The sequence below is a fragment of the Onychomys torridus genome, chromosome 1 (assembly GCF_903995425.1).
Source record: "Onychomys torridus chromosome 1, mOncTor1.1, whole genome shotgun sequence".
NCBI classification, from domain to species: Eukaryota; Metazoa; Chordata; class Mammalia; order Rodentia; family Cricetidae; genus Onychomys; species Onychomys torridus.
In genome coordinates, this window is record NC_050443.1 from 114,735,136 (window position 1) to 114,757,643 (window position 22,508).

Consider the following 22,508-nt stretch of genomic DNA (forward strand, 5'->3'; position numbering starts at 1 on the left):
GGTCAGAAGACAAGTGTGGTGAGCTTTGGAGGTCACCCTGTTTATGTCACAACTTGTCAGCAGAAGAAAAGCGGTGTAGACTATAGGTAAACAAAGGAGGGTGTGACCATGTTCTGACAATGCCTGTCAAGTGCACGGGCTCACGCACGCATGCACACATGCACACACACATGCACGCATGCACGCGTGCACACAGGACAGGGGGTGTCAGCCGGATGTGAGTGCTGGACTTGTTCTGCGTGTTCTATATGATCCCAGGTGAGGGCTGTGTCACTTGCTGCAAGAGGTGACCAGATGAAATGGGACTAAGGAGCTAGAAATACCGGGGATCCAGGGGTTGGGAAGCCCAGGTGCATGAGGGTGTGACCTGGGAGGGCATTCTAGGAGATGGATGGGTCATAATACATTCTATAATAATCACACAAAGGAGATCCTTTGGGGAGGGTGATGACTGGGCATGGTGGTTGGAGGTAGTTCTAGGCCAGAGAAGGCAGAGGCAGCAAGCTGTCTCACTCTCAGCCTGGGGCCAGGGCAGCAGGTTTGTCAGAAGTGTGTGGGGGTGGGGACAGGAGGGTTTCTGGGAATCATTGGTGGATAGGAAGGGGATGAGAGTCCTCTCCTTCTGAGAGTCAGACAAGGAATTTGGAAGGAAGAGGAACTTGAAGGGGAGCACAGACATACCCTCTTACATCTTGGCTCTTAGCTCTTTGGCATCTGCAGTTTCCATTGAAGTCAGGTGTACCAGCTCTCCACAGCATCGGTCATTCATTGCCCATCCACCGGCTGACACAGGTGCCTGTGTCCCCCCTGGGCCAAACCCCATCCCATCATTTTCCATAATGCATTTCATACATGTTCCCGTGTCTTTAAAAAAAAAATCTGTCAGAAAGATGAAACTAGACTCGGCACAGGCAAGACAAGTGCTCTGCCCCCTCATGCTATACCCCAGCCCCATGCTTCACTTTTAAATGTTCCTTATTCAAAATATGGAACAGTTTTTCTGGCAGTCCTCTTATTCAAAGCCTGCAGAGTTTCAGGTAGGTAAAAAATATATACTAGTTCAGCCTCCTCCAAGTCTGCTTTAGTTACGGACAGCAGGGAAAAATAGAGGCATTGTAATTTTAGAGGACAAAAGAAGTGGACACTGGTTGGGTGACCCAGGCTGTTGTGGAAAGAGGCTGTATTGTAAAAGTAGCTTATGATTAAATCCCAACAGGAGGGGACACTTTGGAATATATCCTCTGTGTTAAGTAACCAATGCTTCCATTGTGCTTTATAAATGACCAACCACTTCCAAACACACTTTCTTACTTGACTTAAAAATTGCTTCTCTCTAGGAGCTTGGCAGAATGGCTGAGACCTGCAAAATGAAATACACAATGTTGGACAGCCCTTTGGGGAAGATCGAGCTGTCTGGCTGTGAGCAAGGCCTGCATGGGATACGATTCCTCCGCGAAAAGACCCCACGCCCTGAGTAAGTGTGAGCAGTAAGTGTGGGCACTGCATGAGTGGTGTGTGCTGAAGGCAGGAGCCAATAGGAGCATGGGGGAATGCAGAGCCTGGTGCCACCAACCACAGACATTAGCATCTCTGAAAACAGTCTTTGAGTTGTGGTGTCTTTGGCAACTCATACATTACCCAGTCATCTGGAATAGCTCATAAGCCCTGGAGACGAGCCTTTGATGGGAGCTTCCAGACATTTGTTTCATGAGTTCTTTTGCAGAGGGGTTGAAATCTCTGAGTATTGAGCATTGTGTGTGTGTGTGTGTGTGTGTGTGTGTGTGTGTGTGTGTGTGTGTGTGTGTCCCCGTGTCCCTATGGGTACACGTGTCTTTGTGTGCATATGGAAGCTAGAGGGTAGCCTTGGGTGCTTTACACCTTGTTTTTTGAGACAGTCTCTCAATGGCCTGGAGCTCTGGGGATTTGCCTGTCTTTACTTTCCCAGCACAGGGATTACAGGTGAGTGCCACTTTTCACAGGGATTCTTGAGGTCTTCATGACCATAAAACAAGCATTACTGACTGAACCACCTTCCCCACCCACATTGAGCACTTTGATTGTTGAACACACGAGATACAGGAGTGGACAGCTTTCTCCATCGTGTGACTTACCTCAGAGGTTTTAAATCAAGCCTGGCAAGACCTCTCAGGTGCGTCTTCCACTGCTGGTCTACATTTGTGCCCTGTCGGGCCACTCTGCTGCTTCCTGGAGGTGGCACCAGGCCAGGAGTGATCACTGCTAAGTTGTGAAAAGAGTCTTTCTACTGGGTAACTTCAGATCACAAGGTCCTCGAAGGTCATGTATTCCTCTTTGCATGGTCCTTGCCATAGTTTTCTAATTGTAAAAACAAAAGAGAAACAAATTGGAAGCACTCCCGCACATGTCTGAATTCTAAAATGTAGCACCGAACTTCCTAACTTCTTCGGCTTGCTGGCTGTGACTGGTAGCATTAAAATGGCAATTCTTGTTATTTCCAAGAGAAGTAGGGAAAAAAGAAAAAGAAAAAAAAAGGAGAAGAAAAAGCACAAACTCCTGTGCTGGGTGTTTGTCTTAACTGGCTAATAAACACAATGCCAAGAACATTAGATAAAGAAAATACATAAGAAACATAAAAATTGATTTTAATGGACCCCTGTCAGAGACGGCCATAATGAGCATTGTTTGGTAATAAATTCCAGCATGGCCCTCCCCAGCCAGCTCCTCCTGTAGAGCTGTGTGCTGCAATCAATATCGTCTTTAAGACTTCAAGACTGAAAAATAAGCAAACCTTTGAACTGCGGGAACAGGCTCCTCTCAGTTTCTGTGAGAACCATCTGGCTCAGAAAATCGCAGACACCAAATAATTTGTAGGGAAAATGGCACTTTGTCTCTTAGCATGTTCAGTAGCTCAATAAATCATAGAAATTATGTGTTGGCTTCTTTTGCTTTTGGAGAAACAGTAAAGCACTCCTTACTGTAAATTTGGGGAAGAAAATATAAAAAGCAGGCATTATGAGACATATTTAGGGGCTGGAGATCTGGCTCCATGGTTAAGATCCTGTACTGCTCTTGCACAGGACTCAAGTTCCGGTCCCCTGTGTCAGGTGGCTTACAGCTGCCTGTAATTCCAGCTCCAGGGGATCCAGTGCCTCTGACTTCGAAGGGCATTTGCACTCATATAGATAGCCCCCTCGCCCTCCCCCCACAAATATACATAATTAATTTTTTTAATCTTGAAAATGGTGTATTTGTTTAAGTATGTCTTATGGATTGTGTGAGCTTAACAAAGAGGCTGAATGAAGTTAGGATTGGATTTGACTGTGAAAACAACTACCCCGTAGTGGAGCTGCAGCTGGCTTCCCTCAGGGAGAGGAACTTGTGTGTGTGTTGATAGTGGAGGCCAAGCAGCCCATGTTGGGGTTCTGGTGTTCCATCTCCTCCTAATCATTCTCTTGGTTCCCCACTGAGGCCCTGTACTGAGGCTGCAGACCTGTCCACCACCCAAGGGGAGAAGTGGAAAGATTGTGCCTCCCTTCCAGAGGAGTGGCTGGTGCCTCCTCTTCTCTGTTGGTTCAGGAATTAGAGACGTTATCTGTGGGATAACCCTGATGCTAGGGATCCTGTGTGTAGCAATGGGAAGTTGGATTTTGACGATGTAGTAGTTAACCCTGATTGTCAATTTGGTGGGATTTAGAGTCTCCATGGAAACCAATCTGGCCCTGTGAGGGATTGTCTAGACTGGGTTACTTAAGAAGGTCCATCCTGAATGTAGGTGGCATGATTCTATGGGCTGGGGTCCTGGACCCAATAAGAAGGAGAAAGTGAGCTGAGCACCAGTGTTTGTCTATCCCTGCTTCCTGACTGAGGATGCAACATGACCAGCTGCCTCAGACCCTTGTGCCATACTTTTTCTGCCTTGATGGTTCAAAACAAACCTATTATTCCCAAAGCCGTTTTTATCTGGTATTGTGGTAAACAACCAAACCAGTGACTGGTACATGTGTATAGTTAATCTGATGAGACATTTCAAACCTCTCAGCCATTTCTACTTTGCCAGTTTATAAAAAGCTGAAGTTAAAAGATTTCAGTAAGTTTTGACAAAAGCATACAGGCATATAGAGATCATCACAAACAGTATCTAGAACACTCTGGAAAGTTCATTATGGATTCATGCTCAAGCCTTGCAAAGACCCTTGTCTTCATTTTTCTTGAGTAAATGCCCAGGTAAGGAGTTGCTGGATTCCACGGCATATACACATTAAAGTCTGTAAGAGTTTGCCCGCCAGTTGATTCTGTGATTTTAAAGTTTTGGCTCTTCAGGTGGGTTGAAGTATCATCTCACTGTGGTTTGAATTTTTAAAATTTGTACTTTACCACCTTTGACGTATTTTAACTCAGATTTTCTTTTCCTCCTTTTCTTTCTTTGTTCTTTGTGTTACTGCTTTCTGGGTTTGAGTACAAGCCCTTCACCAAGCATGGGAACTATTCCTTTGCTTTTTCCTTTGAGACTGTGTCTTGGTCTCTAGCCCAGACTGGTTTTGAACTCAGAGCCACCCTTCTGCATCTGCCTTCGGAGTGCTGATGTTACAGGAATGCCTGGTGTAAACTCTGATTTCCTCCCTGTGGGAGTTGGGATGTAACTGGCCTCATAAGTTGATAGGGAGTGCACTATTAGGAGGTGTGGCCTTGTTGAAGTAGGTGTGGCTTTGTTGTAGTAAGTGTGTGACTGTGGAGGTGGGCTTGGAGGTCTCCTATGCTCAAGCTCAGTGTGACACTTAGTTCACTTCCTGTTCATGTTGCTTAAATTGTAGACCTCTCAGCTACCTCTCTAGCACCGTGTCTGCCTACATGCCGCCATGTTGCACCATGATGATAATGGACTGAACTGTCACCCAATTAAATGTTTTCCTTTATAAGAGTTGCCATGGTCATGGTATCTCTTCACAGCCATAGAAGCCCTTAATAAGATACTTCCCTAAGTTGCCTATATTTTGATTTTCTAAATTTCTTTAGATGAGAAGTTTGTTATTTTGAGAAAGTCAGATGATTAGTTTTTCCCTTTACATTTAGTTTTTTTTTTGTTTTTGTTTTTGTTTTTTTTTTTTGTCTTTAATAAATATGTAGCTGGTTGTAGTGGTACAGACCTTTAACTCCAACACTCAGGAGGCAGAGGAAGCTGGGTCGGTTGAGTTCAAGGACAGCCAGATCTACATAGTAAGGCCCTGCCTCAGAAAACAACAAAACAACAAAAGTAAAAGCCCCCCCAAACACCCCACAAAACACAGTGTACCCACCATCAAAACCTGAAGCATGTGCTGTTAATTTCACCAGAATCTTCTGCTGTGCTGTCTCTCAGAAGCATCATCCTTCTTGCACTCGAATATCTGTTTTGTTTAAGCGACCATGATGAATGTACAGTTAGTTGACTTTCTCAAGCACTTGCTTACTTTCATATAGTTGTCTCATTCCATCCTTTGTTGGGGGAAAGCACAGCTTCCCCTTCTGTGTACCTCGGGCATTGCCTTTCTAGGGCTGTCCCAGTTCCGTTGTTCTCGGTCAGCCCCATGCTGACTTAGTGACTGAGTTTGTGGCCCCCCTGAGACAGTCAGGCCATGTCTCTAGCTGCTGTCTTTGGCCTTTGGGTGGCCCCCACTTCTGTCTTGTTGTTGAGAAAGGATCTCATGTAGCCCTGATTGACATGGGACTCAGGGCTGACCTTGAACTTCTGATCGTCCTTTATCCACCTCTAAATTCTGTGACTAGAGCAGAGTGCCGCCACCCCACTTGGTTTATGAGGAGCTGGGTGTCCAATCTGGGGTGTTGTGCTTGCTTGACACACACTCCACCAACTCAACTCCGTTTCTAGTGGGCTTCTAGATATTTATTTTATTCTTTAAAATTATAATTTTATTTATTGAAAAGTATATATATATATACACACACACACACACAGAGCACATTTTTTATCCTATCCTGTCCCCCCTCCAAGGCCTCCATTCACCTCCCAGCTAGCCACAACCAGCTAGCCACAAGTCTCTTCACTTTGCACATTACCTTGCCATTTTGAAGTATCTGTTTTTGCACAGCTTTTTGTTGGCAACTGATTGAGAGGTGTCCGTTTCCATTCTGGCTGCCTGACAGCTTCTTGGTATTGACTCTGTCGATTTGTGGTGTGATTTATCTCTGCATCTATTTGGGTTCTCTTTCATTTTTCTCAGCAGGGTTTTGTAGTTTCCAGCATGGAGACCTCACATGTCTTTGATAGAATTGATTTTTAGGTACTTTGTTCTTGATAGATATTCTAAATCAGCTTAAAACTTTTGTTAACTTTTAAATTATTTGCTGCTGGTTGTAGCCATTGATTGTGTGTGTGTGTGTGTGTGTGTGTGTGTGTGTGTGTGGGTGTGTATCTTATGTTGTACAAACTTGTGAATTCGTGCACAGGAGCCTCCCCAACCCTTTACTATGATTTTATTTTTACTGTTTGTTACCCATGGTCAGCTAGAATCCAGAGTCCAGAAATGTTTACTGGAAAGTTCCAGAAAGAAAGCATCATGACTTATAAGTCCATGCCATTCTGTCTAGTATGATGACATGTTGACCCATCAGCTTGGGATGTGTCCCCTTCTGCCCAGTGTATCCACTCTTTATATGCTGCTCACCTTCTAGTCACTTAGTGACTGTATCAGTTATTAGATTAACCTGCTATTATTACCATGCTGTGCTCAGGCAGCCTTTTTACTTTATAATGACACAAGAATCTGGAGATCCAGATGTGTCCAAGACAATCTGTGAAGTGCTTCCTTTAAGAATTCTCTCCCTCCATCATCACAAGAGCAGAGAGGCCACGGTGACATGACCCACAGCACAGTTGGTTGATGTGATCATCTGATTTTGTACCCTCTATCTTTTACTATGTTAGGTGTGTAAATTAGTATAGGTACACAGGAGCAGTCTTATTTTGTTGATTCTACCCACCATTCCAGATAGCCTGGGTTTGGAGATACATCCTTATGAATATGGGGTGGGGACTTCCGGTTGGCCATCCCTCTCTCTGAGTTCTGTGTCCATACATTCAGTTGACTGTGCATCAGAAGTTCTTGGAAAACTTCAATGTTATGAACCCGCACAAATTACTTTTCTGTCATTATTCTTTATGCAGAACATTTAAACAGCTGTTCATGTTGCATTTATTAGGTAATATAAGTAGTATCTGAATGTGTAGCATGTGGGTGGATGTGAATAGGCTCTGCTCTGATCCTGCCATTTTCTGTGAAGGATTCAAGCATCTCTGGTGTTGATGTGCCTGGGGTCCTGGAGCCAGCTCCCTCCGGGGAATGGGGGTTGACAACTATGCTTGCTCTGAGTGTTATTTGGGGTTCTTTAGGATTTCTGTGTGGATTCACTCTCTGCATAGAGACAGTATGCTTCTCCCTGTGTGATACTCATGCCTTGTGTTTCTGCTATCAGCAATTCACCAGTAAGACATGCATTAAGTACCTCACCATCCCAGTAGACTGCATTCTCTTGTCCCCAGTAACAGGGTGCCTCAATGTTTCTTTCTCTGCCAGCCTTCATACTGGCGTTGTTTCTCAGACTGCAACCCGTGAGAGTCCACCAGTGGTTTTTCTCTGGGTACTTACATAGCCGTGCCATTTTCTCTTTCATGGTCTATACATGTGGTGGGGTGAGTTGAGTTTAGAATGCTAAGTCAATCTTGACATGCTGGCCTGCATCAATTTCACTTAAGTATACTGACATCTCTGGGATTTTAGAATTGGGGTGCTTCTGACAACATTCCTAAGCATGGAAGTACACCTCCATTTTGTGAAAAAAGCAAGGTCTCGGATAGTCTTGGGTCTTCCTTGAATGTCAGCTGGTGTGCTGTTTCATCCTTGGAGTTTGCTTTACAATGACAGCTGTGTGCAGCCCTCACTTACCCCCAGGGTACTTCCGTGGCTTCCTTTCCTGCTGACCAGCAGCTGAAAGGGTCTTGAGCAGGGCCCTTGCTGTCAGCCTCCCATGAGACTCACAGGCTGACTACTGATGCCTGTCTGCAAAAGGATTCCACTTGTTTCTGTATAAGCCTAACCTCCCCACACAACCAGGCCTTGTAATTTGTTCAAGGCGCCACACTGTGATGTGATTTTTGGTTTGTTCTGGGTCGTACCTACCACCTCCATTTTTTCTTTTGTTATTTGGATGAAGCACATTGGTTTAGAAGTGGCTTTTTGTAGCAACTTTATTTGATGACCTCCTTGCCCATATCTCCCAGCTGTCAGTCATTGTCCCCTGCAGCATAGCTTGGTCTTTGCAAGAGCCTGACTGATGCCCTCCTTGCTATCTTTCTGTGGCTGTGGAGCCCTGACCTCCTCAGTGTGCCCTGCAGTGCCTAGGATATATCAAGAGGGTTATGTGACCTATTTATTTTCCTCATATGATCTTGAGCCATGCTTAGCATTCCATAATGTTGTTCACATTGGTTGATTACTTGAAACAATGACTGTACTTTGAGTACACAGACAACAACAGGTAGGCTTTGGCTCTCAGGCACTGGGGAAACCAAGTGTGGCTCATCTTGAACATGTCAAAGATTTGCACACACCACCCCCCTTCATTTTTTTCTCTCAATGTAAACCTTGTAATACAAGTATAGGAATGTAATACCAGAAACCGTATGTAGACTAACCAAACTCATATAAAATCTTTTGTATCTTGAATATGCAAACTGCTTAGAGTCCATTTTCTACTTTGCATAACTTAACCAACTTTCCTGGCAGGGATTCCTTTGTGATGTTTACAGATCTGATGTGGTGTTTTCCTGGCCAGCTCTAGTTAGGAAACTGTTAGGGGAAGTCTGAGCCAGATGAATTCTGTGGGGAGATCATCTAGTGTCTACCTAGTCCCTCAGGCCCAGCCTCACAGGCCAGCTTGCCATGTGCCTTGTGAGTGGTGCACACGAGACAGCAGGTGCCAGTCCTGTGGATGCCAGGCCCTTTGTTGTTGACCCATAGTTCCCAGATAGAGCTGTGTGGTCACAGAAGTGCAGAGTGTACCACTTGTGAAGTTGTGCTGCCTCTGATCTAGAAAATGGTGTTGATACCTCCTCAGCTTGCCTCTGGACTTTGCTCCCTTCCTACTCAGCGCTTGCCTGATGCCAGATAGAAGGTAGAGACAGGTTTTCCTAGGGCACAAAAGTCTTTATGCTCTGGACGCAGGCTGGCAACAAGACAGAGCCTTAAAGCTTTGCTCTCTGGACTTGGTTGCTTTTGGAAGGCAGGGCTGGCAAATATGCAAGGCTGGCAGATGTGCGTGCCTGTGTTGGTGAGTCAGAAGCAAGCCAGTTACTTCATTCTGTGGGCTCATCTTGAAGAGAAAAAAGGATGGCTGAGTGACAGCTAAGAAAATGTGTGTATCTAACATATGAACTGTCTGCCAGCCCAGGACAGTTTTTGAGTTTCCAACTTTTGGAGCAATGTACGCAGTTTAGGGTAACAGAGATAAATTGGTAAGCTTCAAGCAGGGGTGGGTAAATGTTCGGCCTCTAAGGCATGTTGAGATAAGAATCCTTAAGTAAGCATCTTTGAGAAGTGTCTTTTAACAGTGGTGTTTGTGCCTGTGTGAAGGGGAAGGTTGGCAGGAAGAGACACCTGTCCCCATCACCTACCACAGTGAGCCCTGCATAGGCTCGGTATAGTCTAGACATGGTTAGGAATTAGACTCTGCCATGTGCCATCAGTGGAGGAAAGGTCCATGCCACCAGCTGTGGAGTACTCGTATGTATGTCACAGGTTGTGGCAGTAGCACTTGAGTAAACCCACAGGTTACCAGATATTATTTCCTGACCAAGAACTGGAACTCCCAGGATTCCATTCAGCAGTAACTTTCACCCCAGGAGAAGGCTCCAGGGCCGTGTGCAGATTTTGGAGGGTTGTAGCTCAAACCTGGAATCCTATCAGAGTTTGTGTCCATATTGTAGCCATTCCTGGTGGAATTAGCTGTGTCAGTGCCCTGCGCTGATTAGCTGGGGCACTTTGGAGTTGGCCCCTGGCCCTTGCTGCCTATGGTGTAGACAGATGTAGAGCTGATAGTGTGATTGTGCTATGTAGTTGGTTGATTTTACTCTTTACTTTTTGGGAGGCCCACCACTCAGCTCCCAAATAAATCACATACAGTCTTATTCTTTCTTATGAATGCCTGGCCTTAGCTTGGCTTATTTCTAGCTAGCTTTTCTTAACTTAAATTATCCCATCTGCCTTTTGCCTCTGGGCTTTTATCTTTCTCTATTTCTGTATACCTTTTCTTTACTTCTTACTCCATGTCTAGCTGTGTGGCTGGCCATTGGTGTCCTCCTCCTTTTTCTCTTGCTCCTTCTCATCCCTCTTTTTCTCCTTCTGTTTATTCTCCCTGCCCGCTAGTCCCCACCTTTCCTTTCTCCTGCATTGTTATTGGCTGTTCAGGTCTTTATTAAACCAATCAGGTATTTTAGACAGGCACAGTAGCACAGCTTCACAGAGTTAAACAAACGCAACATAAAGGAATGCAACGCATCTTTGTATCATGAAACAAATGTTCCACACCATAAACAAATCTTGAAATAATATTCTACAGCAGTGCTGGCTGAAGGGTGCAGCCCTTTCTAGTTGATGATCACATGCCGATACCCTGTAGTTTTCTGCCCTCACCTCATTGCTCACCCCACTGCTGCATTTGATCTCCTTTTTGCCTCATCCTGTTCTGTCTCCTACTTCTCATGAGCTGTGGCTTTGAGAAATTGGCTAGCAGGTGTGTGCTGTACTTTTCTTACCATTGTGTGACTAGAAAGCTGACAGGAGGCCATATAAGGGAAAAAGGGGTGATTTTAGCTTATTATCTGAGGGCACAGTCTATCGTGGTGGGCAGGATTTGATGGCAGGAGTGCCTGTCAACTGTGGCAGCAGCTATGAGAGGCTGCTTGCTCACGTCTGGGTAAACTGAGAGGCAGAGTGCAGGGAATATTGGCAGTCAGATGGCTTCATCCCTTTTCTCTTTTGTCTATTTATTCTTGACCCTCAGCTCAGAGTAGTTCTTTCCTCCTACGTTTAACCTCTTTGGAAACATCCCCAAGGATACACCCAATGGTGTGTCTCCTAGGTGATTCTAAACCCAGTCAAGTTGATGAGGAAGATTAACCATCACACAGGCATGTTTGAATTGTACTGTAAATGAGTTCAAACAAGTCTCTAAGCACACCTTAACATGGTAACTGTAACACCAGGGGCCATTTTCTTCTTCTACAGTTTTTAGGGTGAAGGAAGGAGGGTCCCCATCTACCCAGGAGCTAGGACTCAGTAGCACAGACTGCTGCTTGGGGTCTGCCCTATCCAGCAGAGCCCATCTGTTGTCTGCTGCAGCCTTGAATCCTGTAGTCACTCTCAATGAGAGGAAGTGGGAGTGTGGGGAGAGGCAGGTGGCAGACTTGGAGGAGTTCTAAGGAAGCTATACCTCCTACTTACCCGAATCTCTTGTCACACCACCACTCACAGATTTGTCCCCAAGTAAGGTTCTGCCTGAGCCCTCCTCCCAGATGTTGGCCCCTGGGGTAGTCCTGAGCCAAGCGCTGTTCTGGCCACCTGAGTGCCAGTGACTTGGAAAGGAAAATGTTCTTCAGTGGAGGGGTGGGGAATTCAGGCCCAGAAGGGAAGAAACAGGCTCACTCACCTTCCCTGTATGTCATTGTAAGCCACAGCATGCCTGAAGCTTGTCAGGTGGTAATGCCTCAAGCTAGGGGAGCAGGGGACATGGCCAGCATGTCTGTGCTCTATGGACACCAGCCAAGGGGGCCCTCCTGACTCTTCTTGTGAACACAGCTGTGTGCTGTCTAAGACACCCATCCCTTTCTTAGATCAGACTGAACTCCAGCTCAAGAATCCTCTCTTCCTCTTTTAATGTGTCTTCAGCGTTTTCTGCTGTTTCAGTGGTCTGTAACTAGCGAGTGAGCTTCAGTTTGGTTTGGAGGATGTTAATATTGTTGACACGCTACACTCAAAGCATACTTTGTTTGCTAAATTATTTCCTTTAAGACCATAACGGTAATTAGATGGGCTGCGTGTTTCTGATGTGCAGGATAGCTCCTACACGCCATTAGCTCAGAATTTTAATTGAGCTGAAGGTTAAATGGGTTTAAAATTTTGAATTAAATTGAAGCATTGTCTTATGGTGGGTTTGTCTAGAATTATTATATCCAGGCACCTATCAAGTCATAAAAGTAGATCTTTTTGACATAAAAACATTGAATAAATTTAGGATTCCCTCAGGACTTCCCGACTTGCCCCTGGTTCTCAGAACATGGGATCACATGTGTCACAAGCTGTATGACAGGCCCCAGTGGAGTTCTGGGGATGCCACAGCAAGAAGCACACAGCACTGGCCTGCAGGGAGCCCAGCCCTGCTCAGGGGATAGGTGCAGGGGACTGCACTATGGGTGTTGTGAGAGCAGATTGTTGAGCTTGTCCAAGTGGGGACCATGTGGGCCTAAGCCCAAGACTCTGGCAGTAGAAATGGGTACTGCCCACTAAGTTGAGACGTAGTACCACAACCTCTGATGGACGGGATGAGGGTGGCATGGCAGAGGGAAGGTATTCAGAGGTGGGCTCTGGCTAGGCAGCTGTGGAGTGGTACTTTCCCTAAAGACTGAGGCAGAAGCAAGCAGGGGACCCCAGAGAAGCCGACGTCATGTGGAGGGGTCCTTTTTTCCCTTTTGTTATTGAAATTAGAATATAATTTCAACATTTTCCCCTTCCCTCTTCTCTTTCCAAGCCCCTCACCTGCTCCCCGACTCTCTTCCTAATTCCTGGCCTCTTTTTTCATTAATTGTTGTAACATGTATATATGTGTATGTATGTACATACATGTTCCTAGATATAAACTGCTCGGTTTGTGTAGTCTTGCTTGTATGTATGTTCTCAGGGCTGACCATTTGGTATTGGTTAATCAGTTGGTGTGCTCTTCCCTGGAGAAGACTTGTTCCCAACCAGAGAATTCCTCTGTTGTCTGTAGTTCTTTGTGTAGGGTTGGGGCCTCGTGGGCTTTCCCCGTCCATGTTAGCATGGCCTGTTGTTGCGGTTCTTGTTCAGCTTGTGTTTAGTCAGTCATGTTGGTGAGAATGTATGGGTGTAGCTTCTGACGTTCCTAGGACATAGAGTCTTACAGAAAAACTCCTCAAATGGAGAGTCATTTTAACATGGGACTGGTAGAAGCCCCAGACAGGAATGAAAGAAAACACTCAGGGGCAGAGAACAGGGAGAGGGGGTATCTGGAGGCCAATGGAGGCAGCAGATGGGTGTCTCTGTGAGATAGCTTTGGAACATCTACACCCTCTTCGTGGTGTCTGGAAGGTAACTCAGGTTTTCTTAAGTTGTGAAAAAGATTTCCCTGGCACTGGCCTCCCAGAAACCTAGCATGCCATGCCTAGTTATTGCTGCAGCACTGGCTTTGGCTAAGGTATCTCTGAGAATCATTTTGGTCCCATCCAAACCAGACCTGGTGTGTCTCACCTGTGGAGAGCTGTAGAGTGTCCCAGCAGGAACGGAGTTCTATACACACCAGTGTCCAGTAGGCAGACACTGGGCAGGGGAATCAGGAAGGCAGTGTTCTAGGAAGAGCTGACTAAGAAGCCTTGCCTTCCTTCTCTGAAGAACTTTGGTTTCCTCCTGCCTTGGCCAACTACCCCAAATGGAAGTAAAGTCAGAGTCGCGGCCCCAAGGCTACTGAGAGAAGCACCCACTTCCATTCTACATTTTTCTCGGTCTTCTCTGTGGCCCCCAGCTGCTAACTGCCTTGTCTCTTACCAGCTCTTCTGGTCTGGCTGAGTGTCTCCAGGAACCTCATCCACCTCTCCCTAAACAGTCCTGAGACCCTGTCTTCTCCCTACCAACCTGTGTGTACACACAGAGGTGTTGGGAGGAAGGATCGTGGCTTCCATATTACACTGCCAGAGTTCACCAGCAGGTTCAGAGCAGCTGTGGACAGGCACTGGTTCTCCCTAAGGCGATCTTAATCTTCAAGGGTGCTGACTTGTTTTGAGTGTAAAGTCATAGTCCGTCCCTTCCTTCCTTCCTTCCTTCCTTCCTTCCTTCCTTCCTTCCTTCCTTCCTCCCTTCCTCCCTCTCTCCCTCCCTCCCTCCCTCCCTCTCCCTCCCTCCCTCCGTCCATTTTGAAGATGATGTCTTTCTATGCAGCCCAGGGTGTCTTGGATCTCTGGTTCCTCTTGCCTCAGCCTCTCGAGGGCTAGGGTTATAAGCATACTCCCTGTGATCCCGAGGGGTTCCAGTTTTCTTGCATAGACAGATGGCTGCTGGTGGATTCACTGTCATCTCTATGTTGCTTGCCTTGTACTTCCCCAACCCCACAGGTTTTCCTCCCTTTTGTGTGCAGCACAGGTCAAGGCTGTAGGAAATGCTGTCACTTGGCAGCTCCCTTCACTTAGGGACCCGGGCATATTTTCAGCCTCAGACCTTGGAGTAGGGTGACCTTGTCTTCCCACAGCCACCTCCTTCAGGATGACCTACATTGGTCAGTGGGCTGGACAGTGACAGGGCGGAGGTCACACCGTCAGGAGGGGACACACTCCTTCCTTCTCTGGAAGCAGACATGGTGCCACAGTGTCCTCCTCATTGTGTGCACATTGATACAGGAACTCCCAGTGGGGAGTTTTCCAAGTAGAATGTGATCATTCTAGCCACAGTGCCTTGCCTGGGTATTTAAACAAGCTAAAAACAGAATATAAAGACATTCGAAGGGTGTCATCATGAGGAGAGAAGCTTTTAAGACAGCCCATTACAACAGGAAGCTAGAGATTTGAGGTGTGCTGATTATTCGTTTCTCAGCTAGAAAACCACTGCATGTACTGTATGCATGATGGTGTGTATATATGTATAATACTGGATTCTAGAAGTCTCTGTACTGCCTGTTCATTCCCTCTACTAAAAGTGCACACTTATGCTAGAGAAAAAGAAGTTGTTTATCCTTCTGAATTATCACATACCCCAAAGGTAACCTCCCCCAAATGCTGGCTTCTCCTTTCTAAATTCATCTGCAAAAATACGGAGTTTCTGGTCCATACTTCATCCAGTTTGTTGGCTCTGCTAGGAAGAGTTATTGTGTATCCAAGCATGGATTTTATTAAAAAGAACTAGGCCACTTGTTTCCTTCAAAGTTTTTTGGTGTGTTTAAATCTTCCCTAGGTAAACAAAACTTTTATTGGAAATAATATTTTGAGATGTGACACCTTTTGCCCAAGCAGTGATGCTGAGTGTGCTGGCCTTCAGCAGCTGGAGCCAGGCTCTGTGGCAATGGCTGGGCCGAGAGCAGCGCTGTCCCGTGGGGAAGGGCCTTGTCCCAGACCTTTGAGGAGGCTTCCCCATGCACACTCAAGTACAGCAGAGGTCACAGTGGAGTCTCTGGTGTGATGTCACAGCCTCAGGCCCATGAATGGAAAGAACTTGAGAAGGAAGCACCCAGCACCTCCAGATGCTGAGGCTGGGCTCCTGCCAATCAGAGCAGACCCATCTTTCTACTCCATCCTGGTCCTTCCCCTCCATCTACAGCTGTCCACTACTTACCATGGAATTGAAATGAGACTTTTTCTTTTCTTTTTTTTTTTTCCCTTTAATTTTTCTTTTTTTTAAATCAAATAGTCATTAGGAGTGCCAGACACATACTGGGGATTCTAATTTGTTTTGTTTTTGAGGCAGGCTGCCCTTGAGCTCTGTAGCTGAGGACTTTTCTTCCTGCCTCCACCTCCCCCGAGTGCTAAGGTGCAGATGTGCACCACTCTGTGTGGTGTAAGCACATCTGGGATTCAAACACAGAGCCACAGACATCCTATGAAGCAAGCACTCTATCAACTGAGCGACATCCCCAGCCTGAGGAGTAGTCCTGGGCCCTCAGCTATGGACCTGCATAGTCTGTTTTTGACTCTAAGAGCTATGGACTGTACTAACTCAGGAGTCAGTGGCGCTTGTCTGAACATAGGAGAGCAGCTGTGGAGAGAGCAGGCTTGGGGAGTTTCCAGTCTGCTGTGATGTGACGGGGCTGCCGTTATATATAGCGCCCATGGCCCTCCACACTGCCTTTTGTTGTGGGTGGTTCTCTGTGAAAGTTTGAACCTGTGGACTCAGCCATGAGGAACTAGCCAAGTTATCTCACTGTCTGTACCCATGTCAGTTGAACCATTTATTTGAGTGTGCGGCATGCTCAGGATGGCCAGCATGATGCTGGACTGCATAGACCCTGCATTCCGAGGACATCTGGACATCAGGACATGGTGAGTGAGGGGTTGTAAGGCCCTTTCTTTGGACATCTCCTAAAGACCACTCTGTAGACACCGGAATCTGGAGAATAGAAGTTGAAGGCACCGAGGTCCATCCTGTAGATATTTCATGTTTTTTACACACATACGTAACCTTTTAGCCTTGTTTCTGGCTTTTCTATTAATGTATGTAAAAATATTAAAAGCCCTTGTATATTACATTCAAAACTATGTCAGCTACCCTGCTTTTTTCTATTTATTAAAACTTTTCAAGCAGTAAAAACATTTTACTTGTTAATGAGGGGAATGGGAAAGTTAATGACACAGAGCCTGGATCCTCCACGATGCCTCTTCCTAACCAAGCGCGGCAGCTCTCCCGCCCCATGTCGTTTAATTTCTTTGATGGGGTTCAGTAGACACATGCAAACAGATTTAAGATCATCCCTCAGTTTAATAGCATCTGATATTTTGGGTCAAAGACTCTTTCTTTGGAGAGTGGCATAGTATCGGGAGTTAAATTTATTAATTTTAGTGATATTAGGTTATGCTGAATGGAGAGAGATGGATTGTTTTTACCATCAGCTTGCCTTTGCTTGTGATGGGGCAGGAGTTGGTGAAGGAGACCACTGGGATCTGCATCCTTTTGGCTGTGTAGCCTAGCCCAGCAGTGCTCCAGAGAGCCAAGATTCATTCATGGCAGGGTTGGGAGCTGATGGAAAGTGTTCTTCCTGAGAAATGGCACAATTGTGCATGTGGAACCAGTGAGTTCAGCAGGAGCTGCCAAGGTCGGCATCCCAGTGGAGAGTCTCTAGACAGATCAGGCCACATACACCTGGGATGAAGGGAGCCTGTGGTAGTTGGGACTTCTCAGCATGGTAACCACACCCCCCTGCCCCCAGCCTTGGTGCCTGTTGCCTAGAGAATGACAGTCACCTGTGAAAATGGTGGCTTCCTTGGGGCTCTGTTTTGCTTAGTTCAGAGCCCATGTGACTCTGGCCCTGACCATGATGATGTGAAAGGACTCTTTGGACTGGTTTACCCTCTACCTCCACCTATCACTTGAGGCAAAGTGGAGTTACACTGTCCTAGCATCCACTCTGGTCCCAGTGTGAGCACTTGCCTTGAAGTCCTAACCCCCTGGATTTCATAATGTGTTAAGTTGGTGTAGGGTCCATGGGGTGTCACTGTAAAAGGAGATGAGGGTGGACACAGACACGTACTTTAGCAGAGCCCCTATCCTTGCTAAGGTGGCCCTAGCCCATGGTTGAAGCACATAGTAACTGTGACTGTGGGGTTTAGGATTTTTTTTCCTAGCTGCCATGGAGATGTGCTGGGGATGAAGGTGTTCAGTCATCCTGGCCAGCTCTGTTGTCTGAACAGGGTAGGTCCTTTGGGGCTTCAGGACATGGGTTATTTGAACATAATTAAAATGGAGTTTTAAGTAAGATAATGAAGTTTAAGAAACATCTGTCTTCCAAGCATACAAACTTCTTTGAGAGTAGGAGCTAATGTTGGCAAGACCCTTCCTCTTCCTCATGGACTGTTCTGATGCCTCTGTGGTCCAGGGGAATGGCTTTCCCAAGTGCAATGGACTGGCTGCAGAGAGGTCTAGAGGCTGCACTGCCATGGAGAGAGGTCAGGACGGTTACAGTCTGCTGAATGTGGGTGTGACTGTGACTTCCTGGTGTTTCCTAAAGCATGGTGTTTGGTAGTCTCTACTGCCTCCATCCAGATGGTTTTTTTTTTTTTTTCCACCCTGTGGTCCCTGAGGTAGAAAGACACCCCATACCTCTTCATTTTCCAAATACCCAATATATACAAATATATTGCTTTCTTTCCCTTCTGGAAGCCTGCCCCTGGGAACAAATGTGGAATGCCAAGGAGGATGAATGTCCTGGATCATGGCTGGCCCCAGGGGTGTTTTGTCACAAGGTCTGCTTGAGAAAATTGGTGGGCTTTTTCCTTGGGTGTCTTCCCATCTTTCCTTAGGGGCGTGGCCCATCTGGCATCTCCATGTCAGTCTCAGCCAGGGACTTGAGGTTGCACTTTGAAATCTTTGGTGTCTTGAACATGGTACTTAAAGGTGTGTGTGTGTGTGTGTGTTTCTCACACACTAGAAATTAGTTTGCTGCCAGTGCTCTCCTACAACCTTGCCTACTAGATGCAGCTGTAACTCATGAAGTTAGTGGTTGTTAATTGGCTAATTGGTGTTGTGATTATGATTATGCAGAAGTCTCTGAATGTTCACATAGTTCTGGCTTCCCCTGGCTGTGGAGCACCTGGTGGCATTTCACTCCCGTCATGATGATGGCAGCTAGCGTCTACCAGGTTTGAAGATCATTGCAAAGGTTTTTGGGTTTTGGCTTGTTTTGTTTTGTTTTGTTTTTCTTTTTCTTTTAAGATGAAGTGGAAAAGTATCATAACTTCTCCCCATTGCTTTGATGGGACATAGAGTTTGAGAATTCCCTTTCTAGACATTTTCAGTAGTGAATTATTAGAATAGGAAAGGGGGACCCTGAGTTTGTCTCAGCCTTGTGGAACAGAATGGACTTACATATTTACAAAGATGAATATTCTAAAATATCAGTGCAAGAATATGAACTCACATTAGGTGAGACGGAGGCTCTGTCTTGACATTCACCTCTCTCCTTCTGGCAAGCATCCAGGCATATTCCAGCAAGCAGGAGCATCAGGAGCTAGCACAGGCCTGGAGGATGCATGGGTGTGGGAGGGGCATTTCCAGGAATTGGGCTTCAGAGTCCGTTTAAAATTGAAAGCTTATCCATTTTTGATAAATGGCCAAATATAAATGATAACACCTTGGTTAATAGGCTGTGATGAAGTTGAAGGTGGGCTTTTCTGGGAAATCCTTATTGAAATACTGCCTATTTGAGTGAATCTGATAGACCCTGAGCCCGAAGCTCACAGGGAACATTATGGAATGCAAATGGGGAGATTTGTGTGTGTGTTTTCTTCCTGAGTTGTCGCTCTCCCCACAGAAGTGAGGAATATCAATGTTTTATGGCCTTTCTTCAGGTCGTCTGTGTCGATTACTAGATATGCGCTATGGCCCCAGCCTCTAGGGCGCCTGCTTGCTCACCTTCCTGATGTGCGGCCCATCACCTGGCGCTGAGGTGCCGTTTCACCAGAGTCAGCTAATTTCCCGTTTTCTCTCTCCTCAATGCTTCCATCCGGAGATTGGAAATCCCATTTCAGCTCTTTGGTGGCGACTGTGACAATCTTCTGTGACTTTTGTTATTGCTACCCTGCGCCATGCCCAAGAGAGGCACGGGTGCCGCTCGCTCTTCGGCGTCTGCTCTCAGGCTCCTACTTTCTATTGTTTTGTGAAAGTGTAGTCAGCTTAGAGCTTTGCTCAAAGTGTGTCGGATCAGTTCTGCGTTTTTCCTTTTCTTTCAACTTTCTCTAATTTTTCGTTTTCCATTTCCATCTCGGGTGCTCTGGGTTGGTTTGCAGCTTGATGCTAGGCCTTCCTTCCCATTGCTGTAGGGTACCGAGTTGCATCTCACTGGAGTCATGATAATGGCAACCAGTCCAATTTGGAATATGAGATTCAGGTGAGCTGTGCTGGGTCTTTGAAGGTATTTGCATGATAGTCAGATGCTACCCCAGAGCTCTGAGAATCCTTACATTTATCACTGTTAGATATTATGATTAGATATTACTAGGATGAGGCACACTAGGAACACTGGGCATCTTAGGATGGACTGTGTGTTGCCATCTTTGTTTATTCTTTATTATCCTGTCACCTAAATCCTGTATCTTCTTAGGGGAAAGACTTCATGGATAATCTGTGTGATTAAAATAACAGGATGTGTTTTGTCAACTCAGACCATAGATTGGCCTGTGTACTGTGTATCCAGTATTTATTCAGGATGGCTTCTTTGAAATATTTAATAAGGATGGGTAATTGAATGCACAGTAGCCTTCTTACCTTACCCCTTGATCCCACAAGATCTTGGAAGCTAAAACTAGTTTGGGCCCTTGAGGGATTCATAGAAATTAGGTATGTCTGCACATGAAAAGGGCTGGTATGGTGAGAAAAAAAAATTGAGTCCTTAAGTAATTTGCGATTCCCAGTGATAATTAGAGCACTCTGCCCCAGCTCTCTGCCTGCCCAACTGCTTTTTCCTGGTATTTTTAGGGCGATTTCTTGAGTCTTAGCAGCTGATCTCTTTTCCTTGCTGTGTGATCCCACTGTAAGGTAAGTGGTTTTGGCATCTCATGTTGCCTTGATGGGTTATTAAATTGTCACTCCTCGGAGATGAATGCGGGCCACAGAGTGTGTTGTGTCATATATCATTCTAGTCATCAGGACTGTTCTAGAAAGATGAGGAAAGGGTAAATTTTTTCAAATTTATGATTGGAATTAGGAATTTTATTAAGTTCTCAAAAAGAAGGAAAAAAAAAAAACCCTACAAACTTTTAAGGTCTTTCTCAGCTTGTACATCTTTGTTCTCCAAAGTGGTCTGCACCCAGCCCTAATTTGTCTTTGGGAAGAACAGCCTTTTCACTCACAGGTATGCTCTTCTGTACACTAATGCAGGCTTGATCACTGGACAGTCTGCAAGGAAGGTTGATCTGTTCAAGATTTACTGTACGTCACCTCGGCCGTCATTCCCATAAGTATTAATTTTAACTCCACTAATAAGAAACTGAACAAAAGTGGAATTATGGGTTCAGTAGTATCCTGTGAAAGGTCAGTTGTTAAAAAGGCAGAATCTGACATTCTGTGAAAAAGGTGCCTGCATTAATCATCTCGATGGGAGAGCGTGGGGTGTTCTTGACCAGTATCCATGAACCTTGTAAGGTAAGGTTTCAGGCTGTGTGTGCAGGCTTTCATGTAAAAAATGAGATTTGATTAGATGCACATTGAGACAGTCCAGGGGATCGTTTGTTTTATGAGTCTGAAGGATGCTTCTGAGGTAGGAAATCTTAGGATGTGTGTGCTTCACAGGTTAGTTCTACAGGTAAGTTACTGTGGCAGCATTCAGGGTGCAGCGGCTGTCAGGTGCAGAGATACTCCTGGTGGTGGTGGGTCTCTCAGTGGGCATCCCTATATGCAAATATTGATGGGATTCCTTTAGCCTCTGTAGTGCTCCAGTAATGGCTTCACTGACTGTCCTGTGTGACCCTGTTTTGCAAAACAGCCTGCTTATTGATCCCCCACGGTTCTTTTTATTTTCATGAGAGCCTCAGAGTACCTACTATGTACATAGAGCCTAGTCAGAGGTTTCGAGTTAAATTACCTGCGTATTTTATGTGTCCTGTCAATTCAGTGTTAAAGTTCAACACAAATATATAAATTATTAAGCAGTTAAGCGCTGACACATTCATCAGCCGAACATCTTTTATTGTGGCCTGTTGACAGATTATTTTCATTCAGCCATTAAAGCCTGGTGCTGCTGGAGTTGAAGCTATTCCTGGGCTTCCTTTGTCTTTGTTGCTGCTGCTGGAAAGCATCTGCATCCGAGGTGGATGGAGAACTCCCAGTATCAGTTCTTGGGAACAGATCTTTACAGATGTTTTTCCTCTAAAACCAGTTTCTGCAAAGATCACATTCCTCTTCTCACCTAGTCCTATCTAGCAGGTTCTATGAAGGTAGTGGTGGGAGCTGGCATTGGTTTGCTGGGACTGTTCTATACACACCTGCCTCCAGTTGGCACTTTGGAATTTTTGACTTCTGAGGGTCATCCAGTCATTCTCCATCGAGTGCATCTGATGGCAGATGATGTCCTTACTGTGTGACAGATTAGTATGGAGGAGAAGACTGTACCTAACTTGTGCCCTGCCTGATAGGAGACCCTTGTATTGCCTCTGTCAGTGAAGACAGTACCAAAGGTGGACAGGGTGCAGATTGGTAAAAGAATGCATGGCCAATGGCTGGCAAGTCCCCCTGTGGTGCCAGTGTAGCCATCTGAGACCTAGGGGAGGAGCATGAACCCCTGCATGCCTGTCTCTGTCAGCCCAGACACTGCCTTACCTGTGTCTCAGCTCTTTGGGCATTACAGATTTGCCATTCTGACAGGTTTATCAAATTGAAAGTTAAGTAGTATCTTCCCTGTCACCCCATGGCCAAGGTTATAATTGTCTTTGAAGACATGGAGTCCACCCTCAAGCCTAGAATTATGCCTGGGATGGGTTCTGATCAGACAAGAGTTCCTTGGAGTCCACAGACAGCACAAACTGCTTCGTCTGCAATGTTACCATTCTCTTCCTT

The 22,508-nt window shown here is 45.8% G+C and overlaps 1 protein-coding gene across 2 annotated transcripts in view; it reads left to right on the forward strand.

Moving 5' to 3' along the window:
- Mgmt (O-6-methylguanine-DNA methyltransferase) overlaps nucleotides 1–22,508 on the forward strand; it is a 248,898-nt gene that overhangs the window by 56,421 nt on the left and 169,969 nt on the right. For both annotated transcript variants that reach the window (XM_036204159.1, XM_036204151.1), the window contains exon 2: nucleotides 1,338–1,474. In XM_036204159.1, the coding sequence (XP_036060052.1) occupies nucleotides 1,350–1,474 (125 nt within the window). In that variant the 5' untranslated portion in view covers nucleotides 1,338–1,349. The remainder of the gene's footprint in view (nucleotides 1–1,337; nucleotides 1,475–22,508) is intronic.